The sequence below is a fragment of the Miniopterus schreibersii genome, assembly GCF_964146895.1.
Source record: "Miniopterus schreibersii genome assembly, chromosome: 9".
In the NCBI taxonomy this organism is placed as follows: Eukaryota; Metazoa; Chordata; class Mammalia; order Chiroptera; family Miniopteridae; genus Miniopterus; species Miniopterus schreibersii.
The window spans coordinates 50,480,052-50,493,435 of NC_138118.1; the positions used below are offsets into that span (position 1 = coordinate 50,480,052).

A 13,384-nucleotide genomic window follows, 5' to 3' on the forward strand; every position below is an offset into this window, starting at 1 on the left:
CCATAATCATTAAAATGTGAAACAATACATAGAGCATTAAACTCAAAAACAAATTTAATTACACTGCTCTCTATAAAAGGGAAAGAATGTAAAAAATATCATAGTTTATTAGGAAATTAATACTGGGAAAATTAAGAGAGTAAGCAATCACATGATCATCAGAAAGCATTAAGAGGAATGCTAAAATATAAAAGCTAGTAGAAAATAAATATTTTCCTAATTTGAGGCCAAAGTTTTCAAATTTTAAAAACTAAAGTTGCCCGGCCAGCAGTTGAGCATCGACCTAGGATCCAGGTGATCGGGGTTCGATTCCCTGTCAGGGCACATGCCCGGGTTGCGGGCTAGCCGATCAGTGACTCTCATCATTGATGTTTCTATCTCTGTCTCTCCCTCTCCTTTCCTCTCTCTGAAATCAATAAAGATATACTTAAAAAACAAAAAAAAACAAAAAACTAAAGTTAATTTTAAAATACCTATATTACAAAACCCTGTCATAGAAAATGCTACTTATGTAAGAATATTTTTTTTTTATGTAAGAATATTGAAGAAAATATTTCACTGCTGATGGATCCACTAAAAAAATAGAGTCAAGTTCAAAGACTTGTATTTTTGGTTTTAACTTTCCACCTCATGTGCAGAGGTTCCCAATGAGATTTAATTAAAGAATCTTTCACTTTTAAAAGTAGCAATCATAGGCCCATTCGGTGTGGTTAAGTGGCTGAGTGTGGACCCATGCACCAAGAGGTCGCTGGTTGGATTCCCAGTCAGACGACATGCCCAGGTTTCTGTCTCAATCCCCTCTAGGGGGCGTGCAGGAGGCAGCTGATCAGCGTTTCTATCTCTCTCTCCCTTTCTCTCTTTCTAAAAATCAATAAAAAACATATTTAAAAGTAGCAATCATAGAAACATTTGAACGATTACATTGAATAGTTTTTTTATAAACTTTCATTAGTATATTTTAAAATCTTTGATATAATCTTATCTTAAGGAGTCACTGAATATTAACTAAAAGACAAGGTAAGTTAAAATGATTAAATAAAAACCAAAAGTTTGGTTTTGGATTAAATAACTTGGATTATTTAACAGATTCTAATTTGGAGGTAGAAACTAAAACCTTTTGAAATTACAAAAATTACTGAATATAAAGAATTACTGCACATTAATAGAAATATAATATGGTACAGAATAAATATAATTTTTTTGTAGGCCTTGCTAATAAATATTTGTGTCTCCCCAAAATTTATATACTGAAATTCTAATCCCTAATCCCTAATGTGATGGAATTAGAAGGTAGGGCCTTTGATAGATGATTAGGTTACAAGGGCAGAACCCACATGAATGAAATTAGTGCCCCTGTAAGAGACACCAGAGTTCCCCAGCTCCTTCCACCATATGAGGACACAGGGAGAAGACTGTCACCTATGAACCAGTTACCAAATCTACTGGCACCTTGATTTTGGACTTCCTGGATTCCACAACTGTGAGAAATAAATGTCTGGTGTTTATAAGCTGCCCAGTCTATGGTATTCTCTTATAGGAATCTGAACTAAAACAGGCCTCATTTAAGATATAAAGAATCTAAATAATATTATTTTTGTCTTTTATTTTAATAAGCATCTGTAACTTTCAAATATATAACCTCAAACAACTTGATGGTTTTACTTATTCTTGTGTTTTAATTCAGTGGAAATATTACTTATGATTTTAACTACAAACAAGCAGTATTTAGATAGCATTTTACTTTCACTAAAAAGTACCCTCTGAAATTAGTGCATCTGTATTTATCCCATTTGACATTCAGCTGTTAGAAGTAACCCCATAAGCAAAACTACATAACTCTGGTGGCAATGTGTAAGAATAAATAAGAAAGGTTAAAAAGATATATTAGTACAAGATAACTAAATAGTTCTCATCAATAAATAAGAGTTATGAGACTCATGCAGCTGCTTAATAAATATTATCCAATGAGGACCATGATGAATGATTTGTCCATAAACCATTTGACTGTGATGTAAATGTTTGATCTCTGCTGCCTACATACATACTTACTATTCAAACAAAATGAATTATTTCTCAACTGCAATAAAATAGGCTTCTTCAGCTGTCCTACAGTATAAATATCAAGACCTGGTTCAAAATCAAAACAAATGTTTTATGCCAGTTAATTTGGAAAGGGTTATTAAATGTTGGGAAAGCTATCCCTTTAGACTTAACACTTTAACATGGCACCTAAATTAAGGGATGGATTTGAAGAGTCTTTGGTAGTCAAGTGAAGTGTTAAATAAGTATAGAAACATCCCCAAATATCAGCTGAAGCTGATCAAGTGTAGCCAAAGCAACATGTTTTTAAAATACTACATCCCTACATACACAAATATTTTTGCAAGTTACACACTGAAAATACCCGAAACTCTTCTGAGAGTTCCTCACAAATTAAACATTTGTAGTGACTACCCTTTGAAGCAGATGTAAGATGTTTATATGATCAATGGTGGCCCATGAGAGAAAGAATGTTTTTCTCTGATGATTGACACAAAGTTTTCTGTTTGGAAATGCTTTAAGGAAAGCAACATTTGCTATTGAAAATTTTTACTGACCTGTTAGAATACAATAAAATACAACGGGTGCCTCTTGGAATATTAATTTCACTTTGCTGTTGTGGATGTGCTATTATCTGATTGCCAGTGGGGAACTTTAAGGTTTAAGTAGATTTTCTGAGAGAATGAACATTAACTGTGATGCAATTCTTGGAACAAACATCTGGCGCCTCAAAAAAAGAAACCAGTAGAACAAGATGACTAATAAATGTGATCCGTTTTCTCTGTGGAAAGCTAGACAAATCTATGTGGAGACCACATGGCCCTGCTGGAGGTCCATGAATGCCACTTGGAGATTTTAAATGCATACATATATTACACAGAGCCACACCACGGCTCTGTAGGATCTATATGGGCAATAAGCAAATCCCTACATTTACGTTTCCCCTACACATCCCAAAATTTCTTTCTCCCAGTGGTGATAAGCTATCACTGTTCTTTTGCCTCTAAAGAAGAGCAAGTTGCTTCATAGGCCTTTAGGCAAATACCTGCTTGTTCCTGGGAGTAGTTCAATCCACCCACTTCTTACTCCAAACTATTGAAGAGCAACTGAAATGTAGAGTTTACTTTAGGATGGTCCCTGAACACTGAGAACAGTGTATAAAGCTACTCTCCTGTCAACAGACTTGTGCACTTTTGGGGCCACAAAAGACAGGATCAGGCTCAGTGTAAATTTAAAGAGCTTCTTGTTTTAAAATTGACGTGGGAAAGTAGTATAAAGACCTCCAAAGTGCAAACCTCAAATTGCTTGCACGTTTATTTTCCATGTGAACCTACAATTCCTATCTGAAGCTTTTCCCTGGACTTTATCCAAGCTTTTTCTAGTATAAAATGCTCAAGAGACAAGCCTTTCATGAAAGGTCTTCAATTCCATACTCTTATTCCTTAGTAGATGACTTGGGAAAAACCTCGAAGTATAAGATCTTTCCCTTGAGAACGGGTATTGATAGCATTGTTTTCTCCTGACTCAGACTACAATAAGACTTTATTTCTATGAATCTCTGTCTGGCCTTGGATGGATTTATAAAATTAAGAGAAATAAACAGCTTTCTTAAAGATATAAAATAATTTCAGTGTGTTTGCATGTAATTTTATGAATTATTGTCTCAATATACAAACATACTGAATTTTAAAAGGTAGATATTCTCCTAAAATGACACTGATGTACATTGGTTAATAGGAAGGGTTCTTTTTTTTAATTATCAGTGGTAATATACCTGCATTAGTCTGCTCAGGCTGCCGTAACAAAATACCACAGACTGGGTGGCTTAAACAACAGATACTTGTTTTCTCACAATTCTGGAGACTGGGACATCCAAGATCAAGGTGCCAGTCAATTTGGTTCCTGAATAGCTGATAGCTGTCTTCTTACTGTATCCTCGTATGGTGAAGTGAGAGAGTGAGCGAGATCTCTCTTCTACTTCTAAAGCCACTAATCCTCATTTAACCTTAATTACATTCTAAAAGCCCTATCTCTAAATACAGACACAATAGAGGTTAAGGCTTCAATGTATGGATTTTTGTTGGGGAGGGACACAATTCAGTCCATAATAATACTTTTAACAGAAACCCTAGCTACCAAAGATCTGCCTAGCTCAGACTTCTGAAATGGGGAGTTTTTCAACAGATATAAAGTTTCAGTTATGCAAGATAAGTTCTAGAAATAGACTATACAACATAGAACCTATAGTTAAAAATACTGCACTATATGCTAAAAATTTTTAAGAGAGTAGATCTCAATTTAAGTGTTTTTACCACAATAAATAAATAAATAAATAAATAAGTGGCAGGTGGTTGGCAGAAGGAAACTTTTGGAGGTGATGGAAATATTTATTGCCTTGATTTCTGGGTATATGGAGACGCTCAAACCCATCAAATTGTAACATCAAATATGTGAAGGTTTTTTTATATCAATTACACTGCAATAAAGTTGTTAAGAACTAAAATGGCTCTGGATACTTACATATCTAAAAGTTTAAAAGAGAAGAAGGAAAAGAAATAGGAGGAAAATAAGATAAATCATGAAAAATCTTGTCTATTTTGTTGGTAAGGTAAAGACCATCAAGACAACCAGCAATGAAGGAACAAAAAATAGGGGAAGCATGAAACCTGAGGATGAGTTGATGTGGTGATGGGAAGATGGTACTAAGCAAATTTTCCTGGCAGACAGTGTCTGACAAAAGCCAAGTTTTCTTATGAAAATCAAGAAACATAGAAGAAATTTCAGGAAACACAAAAAAGAAAAAGAAAACTACCACTTTGTAGAAAGGTAACATTCATTTATTCAACAAATAGTTGCTGAAATTCTACCATGAGCAAGACAATGTGCTAAGCACTATGGGATAAAAAAAGAGACATAGTTCTTGCTCTGCTGGAGCTTACAAATTTTGATAGAGCTATTAACCAAATAATTTCAAAAATAAGTGTAAAACTGGATTCTAAGAAGTACATGGAAAGAGAGGCTTATGGTGCTATAAATATATAATAAGGAATTTGACCAACTCAAGGTTGTTGAATAAAGAAATGATAACTGAAGAAATGATGACTGAGTTGAACTTTGAACTCAGGAAGGAAGAGAAAATTTTCAAGGCAGGGGTGAAGGAACTATAATGACAATATGGAAAATAATGAGATATAATAAAGAAACTATTCTGGAAGGAACAGAGCATGGAGAGAATTGTGGTGGCATATGAGTTTAGAGATATGGGTGTAGGACTAAAAGATGGGTTTGTTTCGTCTTTGTCTTGAGATCAAAGAAAGTCATTGAAGGGTTTTTAACTGGTGTATGTGACTGAGTGTGTGTATTGTATGCTAGGGATGGGGAATCATGTACTCAGATTGAAAAAATATATACTATTTGCAGTGTAGAAAATAAATTGGAGGGGAAAACTAGTGAATATGGGTACAGCAGCTCCATTCAGAAGGTCATTCAAATATTCAAGATGAAAAATAATGCTCTGTTGGATAACAGAGACAGTGATGAAGTATAATGGCCATGTTTGAAGAGTACTCAGAAGATAAAATTGATAGGTCTTGACGGATCAAATGTGAGGAGTGCAAGAAATGATTATTCTAGGCTTTTAGCATTTAAACTGTATAAATGATGGTACCAATCATATAAGAGAGCTTAAAAACAGATTAGACCATCCTACAGCATAAATAAGAAAATCAGAGATAAAGATAATATATGATAAAAGAAATCCCCAACTAGGTAAGTTGCTGGTGGTGAGAGGTGAGGAACAGTTAGAGCAGCTAGCAGGTGTATCCTAGTTAGTGTATTCTAATGGGACTACATCAGCCTTACATGTCTGACATGCAGCAAGAAAGTTGTTCTTAGGGGGACACCTGGGGTTCTGGAGATTCTTTTAGGGATTTAGAAGATTGGAACTATTTTGATAACAATGCTAAGACACCATTTGTCCTTTATACAGTGGGATTTCCTGATGCACTTGGTGTATGATATCCTAAACTACTGAATGCAAAGCAAATGTGAGACAGTTATCTTCTAATTAAGGTGACATTAAAGAAATTTGCAAAACATTTGAATTTGAAAAAAATCTAAAACAATGCCATTGTTTTCCCTATTTTTCTGGGGAGAAAAGTTATTTTTTAATTTAAAATAGGTTTTATTTATTAACATCCAATAATCTTATTTTTAGCAAATTAATAAAAATTTTAAATGTATATTTTAATTTCCAATAAAGTAAATATTGATTCATAAGCCCACATTGACAATTTGAGGTTATCAATAATGTTAAAGATTATAAAGATATCTTCAGCCCAAGAAGTTTGTGAGAAGTGATTTAAATAATCAATGAAAGTTTCTGAGGGACATCAACCACAACAGTTTTTCTATTGCCAGAGAACTGTTAAAGTTCAGTTCAGAAAAGCACAATTAGTCCCAATAAATAGTATTATTTCTTCCTGAAAAACAGGGAACAAACTGTTTTTCAGAATATAAAGTTATTATAGGCAAAAACCACAAGAAAACCAATACTTCATTTAGGCACTATACAGCACCTCCAATCTTTTATGTTTGCAATGTTTTAAAATTCCATATACCTGGAAATCTGTTAAAAGTTATGTAGCCAGAATATATGTGGGCTGCTCCCATTGGGTGGACAACACCTCTGGGGAATGTGGTGTGAAGGAAGACTGAGAAGACCTGTCCTGGAACAGCCTGGCACACATTTGTCAGGTTACGAGCAGGGCTCATCCTTCACTTTCAGTGATCCACTGATTGTAAGATTAGAAGGTTGGGAGCAAAGTGACAAGAACAAATCTGTGGTTCATTCAGTTTTTTAACAAATAAAAGTAACAGAGCAGTATTCAAAACCTTGGCTGGAAGGGTGTGAATATCCTAGTGTCAAGGCAATGTCAGCTTTCACTTCACTAGTTCATGCCAAAGCTCTGAAATCTCAGTTTTATCATAGACCTCGGTCTGTTTTGTTCACTTCTACATCCCCAGAATCTAAAAAAGCATTGACGTATAAGATCTACTCAGTAAATATTTATTAAATAAATCCTGTAGAAAAGAGACAACCCTCTTTGTGTTCTCTTTGTGCTGCCTGGAATTGCTGCTGTGCCCAAGGCTTTTACCATCACTAGTACTTACTGATGGCTTTGCATGACCTTCAGAGAAGGCTGAACTTAAATGTGCTATGAGCACACACGTACGTAAATCACCTGCATCTCAATATAAGCAGAATTAAACTTTTATCTTTCTCCTCAAATTTCTCTCTCTCTCAAATATGCATCATCTACCCAATAATGTGGGATATATTTTAGACTTTTCTCTTTCCCTATCTCAATTCCCCACTACATCCAATTTGTTGTTATCCTGGACATTCTGCCTACTTAGTATCTTTCGCACCGTTCCCCACCCTGTTATTCTCACAGCTCACTGCCTTACTTCACAGTCTCTTTATCTCTTACAGGCTTGTTATATCAGATCTTATCAGACCCGGCTGCCTCCTTCCTCAGCCTTCCCCAGGTCAGTTACTTGGAGTGTTTAGTAATTCTTCCAGATCATTGGTCTTCAAATGTCATTGGGTTTTGGTTGTTGTTTTTTCTCATTACTAAAAGAATTTTGAAAAAATATTCATATTTCCTTTTATGTTTTTAAGTTGACCTCTATACTTTTTATGGTAAGTCTAAATAGCTCCAAAAGTTGTGATTTCTAGCATAACTATTGACATTTTTAACCAAAAGAAAATCATATTATTTTTAAATGGATCTAACAGACTGTAAATACCATCGTGAGGTGATACCTACCTCTTTCTAGTTAAAATGTACATCATCAAGTTATTTTTTTCCTTCAATCATTTTTCCATTCCACTTTACCCAGAGAATGTTATTCTAATGTAATGTATTTTATTTTATGTTGGAGAGTCTTTTATTCCTTGCTCCATCATACTTTTCTAAAATATTTTTATGTCTTTAAATTGAGTTTTTTTAATTTCTTATGGACACAAAATTCTAAGAGATAAATACACATTCACTAAATACACACACACACACACACACATATGTATATATTCTGGAGAGAGTTATATAATTATTGGTAGTACATAAATGATAAGCAGCACATATAGTATTTTCAAAGGTCTCTTTGTTTAGTGTCCCAAAAGTTTTTACACACCAGGACAATGTACTACCTTAAAATTCAGGAAGGATGGGCAGTGTGACTTTGTTTAGCAAAGGGGGGAATGGTGGTTGTGAATAGAAATGTAAGGTGTTAAACTTGATTGACTCCTTAGGAACATATGCATCTCTAGTAGACGACTTTGGGAAAGAATTCATATGAATTCTTTTAATAGAAGAGGTGGAATTTGAGGCCTTTAAGCTATCCATGCCTACAGAACTTTAGGAGAGTCATTATATTCCCCTGGGTTTCATAGATACCAATTTGGAGAATACTGTTCTAGGTCACAAATCAGATAAGACCACTCTCCCTGCTTAATTGCCCAGTGTTTCTCTTGGGAACTAGATGGGACAATTTTGGATCCTACTTGATCTGCCTCCCGTCATTCTTTGTCATCTTCTTTAATTTCTCTGTTTTCAGCCCATCCTAGCAGTATCAACCTACTTACCATGCCTTGAATACTGCAATGCTGTTCCATCCATCCATGCTTTTACACCCCTTTCCCCACTGGCTTAATCACAGCCATTTTGTGGAACTGAAATAAGGGTTACTGATTCTTGGAAAATACCTTTCTCTAGGTGTTAGATAAAGGTTGGAAATTATGATTTTCTCATATGGAAATTATAAATAAAAGACTTTAAAAGTTTCCCTTCAACATTAGTGAGGATAAATAACATACTAAACTCTATTTTTTTCTTCAAATATATTGAAAATTTAGAATGAATGCAAGCAATTGAGACTGAGAGATAACCAGAAAGCTCGCCCAAGAATCAAATAATACAAATAAAAAGTGATAATCAATATTCTGTTACAACCAGTGCATATAAACATGTGTGTGATATATGGAATGCAACTATAATACCCAAGATCCCCACCCACTGGTGTACAGTCTGTATAATGCACTCCCCTTAAGTGTGGGTGTGAACATTATGGGAGAGCTACTCCTGTGATTAGCTTATTAGCTTATATTAGCTTCATAAAAGTGAAGAGAATTTGCAGATGTAATTAAAGTCCCTAATCAGTTGAATTTAAGTTAATTAAAGGAAGACCATCTTAGATGAGTCTTTCTTAATCAAGCCAGAACTTTAAAAGAGGGTGTAGGGGTCAGAGGCTCACAATAACAGAAATCTATCCTGTTGGCTTTGAAGAGGTAAATTGACAGATTGTGGAGAGGATCAGATGATAAGAAGCAATAGGCATTCTCTAGGAGCTGAGGACTTCAGCACTACAACCACAAGAAACTGAATTCTGCCAATAACTGGTGAACTTGGAATGGAATCCTGAGTCTTAGATGAAACCATAGTTCTGGCAGGCACCTGAATTATGGCCTTGTGACATTCTAAGCAGAGAACCCACCTGAGTCATGCCTGGACTACTTACCAAGAGAAGCTATGAGATAATAAATATATATTGTTTTAAGCCACTAAGATTTTTTTGTAATTTGTTATGCAGCAGTAGAAAACTAATGCACAATTGAAATTACCACCAAATTTCTTGATTTTGCATTATAGGCTTTATTATATATTGAAGCCAAAATATTTGAAAGGATATTCATAAAAAATAATCTCATACTTATTAAAATTCCAAAATGTCGACTTTTATTCATTTTAATAAAAATGTAGACTTTCTATCTAATTTTGTAAATGAAAAGCTTCCCTATAATAAATTATTTCTAAAATATTTCCAAAGCTCAAAAGATTATTTTAATCTTAACTCTGTAAGTTTGATTCACAAGTTCTACTGTTTTCTTAGAATTAACATCTTATAAACACTGCCCTCTGTTTAACAAAGCCATCAGAATTATTGCATGTCACTTGTATAATTAGTTAAGTCTTCCTTGGACAGAAAAAAAAAAGAACATTTATCTAATAATTGGGAAGTGTTACATTCATTCTATTTCTTTCTTCTTCCAATGTATTTTTAAAATAACCACAGATTGGTTGGAAAATGAAGAGGAGAGCAACACTTGGATATTTTTGGAGGTGTGTGTGTCAGTTGAAGGGTAAATGTGTAGGTGCATATGCATGTGTGTGTCTGTATTTATACTGGTATTATTCCAGAGGTGATTTATAAGAGTACCTAAAATGTAAGGTACATTTTTTCCTTACAAAAATGTAAGGAAAACAGTTGTTTTATTGTACCTAAATGGTCTAGAATGATGAAAAGAGTAACATGATTTTAAAAGTCAACAAGTGGGACTAATTCAATCTTTACAGAGAAACACTGTCACAGGAGTCATCTTTTATTTTAAAGAACCAAGCAGATGATTCAATTTTCTTGGAACATTGAGTTCACATTGAGAGCCTTCCAGATTCTGCAGTTATTTCACATATGCCAGACTCATCCCCTTTCTATGGGCTTTGAGTCATCCAAAACACTTCCTTTTATTAGCAGGTCTAAATGAAGAGAGATTTACTTTGGCAGTATCATACTGTGGATAACACCAGATTAGGTTTGTTCAAAGGAATATCCCCATCCTCTTTATAACAGCAAGCCAATTTATAACATTATTACACCTTACTAAATTTATGCAATTCTACTGGTCTTAAAGTCTTTTAGGATTCAGTTGAAAAACTAAGACCTGTACTCATAGAAATAAAAGCATGTCTATATCTAATTATTACCGATTAGTATTATTTCAGAAAAGAGTAAAAATACCTGAGTTAACCATGGAGGAGAGGACCAAGCATACAGATATTAGAGGGATACCACAAAGCAAGTGAGAGAAGAAACTTTTTATACATTCAGAGAGTGGGTAAAGGACAATATATAGAAAAGAATTGTAGGATTGCTAAAAGAGGTTGAAACAGAATGCAGGTTGTATATAGGAACAGCCACAGAGTTGGGGATCAGCTCCTAGAGATGAAAGATGCCTGCGAGAGTCTTCTACTAGACTGGTTACTCATCACTGCAGCTTCTGTCCTTCACCAGAAGAGGTTCATGGTGAGCTGACAGCCAATGTTATATCTTGCAGGGGAAAGGCAGGGAAAGGATACAGGATTGGAAGGTAAGAATCTAAGGTCCTAGCTTTCACAGCCTAATGACATTATGATACTACATATAATCTTCGATTGTTTTCTCCTTCGGTGGATTTCTTTTTCTTTTTCTTGATAACATGAAAATGCTTAGGCCTTTCAATAAGTACCAATGTTTTGTGTGTATGTGTTCATTTGCTTATTTATCTCTTTCAAAATAATGGCTTGGATAGGATTATGTAACACATTTTAAAAATATTAAAACCTACACACATTAAAACATCAAGTAAAATAGTTGTTAACCTGTCTCACTAATAATCACCTGCTTCGATCCAATCTGTGAGAGAAAAAGGAAGCAATAAATTTGACCCTAACTTACCACACATTTTAATTGCACAGTATTCCCAAGGGGTGTCAGGGTCAAGAGTATAGCACCATGGCCTCGGCTTGCCATCGGGATTGCGGCAATAATTATCATCAAAGCCCTTGTCAGGATATCTGCAAAGCACACCAACAAAAGTGTCATGTAAATCTGCCTGGAAACACCACCCAGCCCTCAGCTCACAAAAGAACTTCTAATTCAGCTCAGATACTGCTAGCTGGGGGGAAAACAGGTTCTCTAAATTTTGCCTTACAAAAACTGCTAATCATTGGCTATCAAATCTATTAACTTACATATTCCATCAAGTATAGAGTACCATCATCTTTGCTGATTAGTTAAGACAATTTGGTGGTACCTGTCTACCAGCTGAGGTCCCAAACCAAATCCCCTTTTCATAAAGTCCAATTAAAGACAGATTACATAAATGTGACCTCATATAAAATGCTCATTAAGAAAACAGGTTCTCTTCTATGGCAGGCTTAAAGTTTAAACCAAAAGGTAGGTTTCAATAGCTGTTACTAATGATAACTCAATTCTGGAACCAGAGCCTTTCTAGGTCATGCCCTCACCTCCACCAGAGCAAGAGACAAACTCCATCACACCCCTTTCTCTATACCCTCCTCCCTTTAAATTAACTGGGGCCTGCATTGGTGACTTGATTTTAATTGCTAACATGTCCCTTTTGCTCTCACTTGAAAGACTAGAGATGCACTTAAAAATAATGCAGAGTTTTAATTTCATTTAGAACAATAAATAAAAATATAAAGAAGAAAAAACACCTTTATAAAAACACGTTTCTAAACAAAGATAGGGATAGAGTTTCCTCTGGAATTATCTTTATTTTTATTCTTTATAATAAAAATAAGAGAATTTTTTTTTTCAACTAAAACATGTCATGTGAAATGAATGGGCCAAAGTAGACATTTATTTTAACCATTTAAGTCCCAAACCTACTTCTGGGGAGAAAGTAGACTTGGTTACCTGACTTCTCCAGATTGGCAATTTCAAAATACAACAGGATAAAGCAGCCAAATAATTGTTTGCTCTACCTTTATTCCCTTTCTATGGGCATGACCTTTGCCATGTTGTCACACACATGGGCCCATTTTACCTAACTCACTGGAGATGTGGCTTGAGAAGGAGACTGGCCTGTATTTAGCAATAATGCCTCCTCTCACAGCCCAGGATGGTCAAAATGGCCATTATTGAAGGGGCCTCTGTCTTTTTTTCTGCTGTGGAAGAGAAAGAGAAGCCTCTGTTAGCTTCCCTTCCACACTCCACTGAATCTCCTCAGGACCATCCTGATTTCCGGGAATCAAAATCTGGTCAGCCAAGAACAGCTGGAGCTCTAGCCAGGGTTCTCATATACCTCATCATACATCCCTTTGGCCAAGACTCTCCAGAAAACAACGTATAAAGAGAATTTCTATTTCAGTTTGTCATGGAGCAAATAACAGTTTTAGAAAAGAATCATTGGTAGAATGACTGGTGGTATTGTACCTTTCTGGCATGAATTTGTGCCGATGTGGAGTCTGATGATCCCAGCGCTGACAAATCTTGCCTGATTCTGTATGATCCATGGGACCTCGATAACTTTCCCCATTGCAGGTCATACATTCGACTAATAAAATTAAAGTATGGCATGTTAATTGCTTCTGACAGAAAAATCAAAAACACCACTGTTCCATTTAAAGAACAGTAAATCACCTGTTAACAAAGAGATTTTTAGAAAACCTTACATACCATTTAAACTTTAAATTATGGCTTAATGTCCATAAAGAGTGAC

At 35.0% G+C, this 13,384-nt stretch overlaps 1 protein-coding gene across 2 annotated transcripts in view; it reads right to left on the bottom strand.

Annotated features, from left to right (window-relative positions):
- Nucleotides 1–13,384, bottom strand: part of HGF (hepatocyte growth factor) — a 69,384-nt gene that overhangs the window by 33,541 nt on the left and 22,459 nt on the right. For both annotated transcript variants that reach the window (XM_081147462.1, XM_081147461.1), the window contains exons 6-7: nt 13,099–13,219; nt 11,596–11,714 (exon numbers count right to left, since the gene is read on the bottom strand). In XM_081147462.1, coding sequence (XP_081003588.1) covers nt 11,596–11,714; nt 13,099–13,219 — 240 coding nt within the window. The remainder of the gene's footprint in view (nt 1–11,595; nt 11,715–13,098; nt 13,220–13,384) is intronic.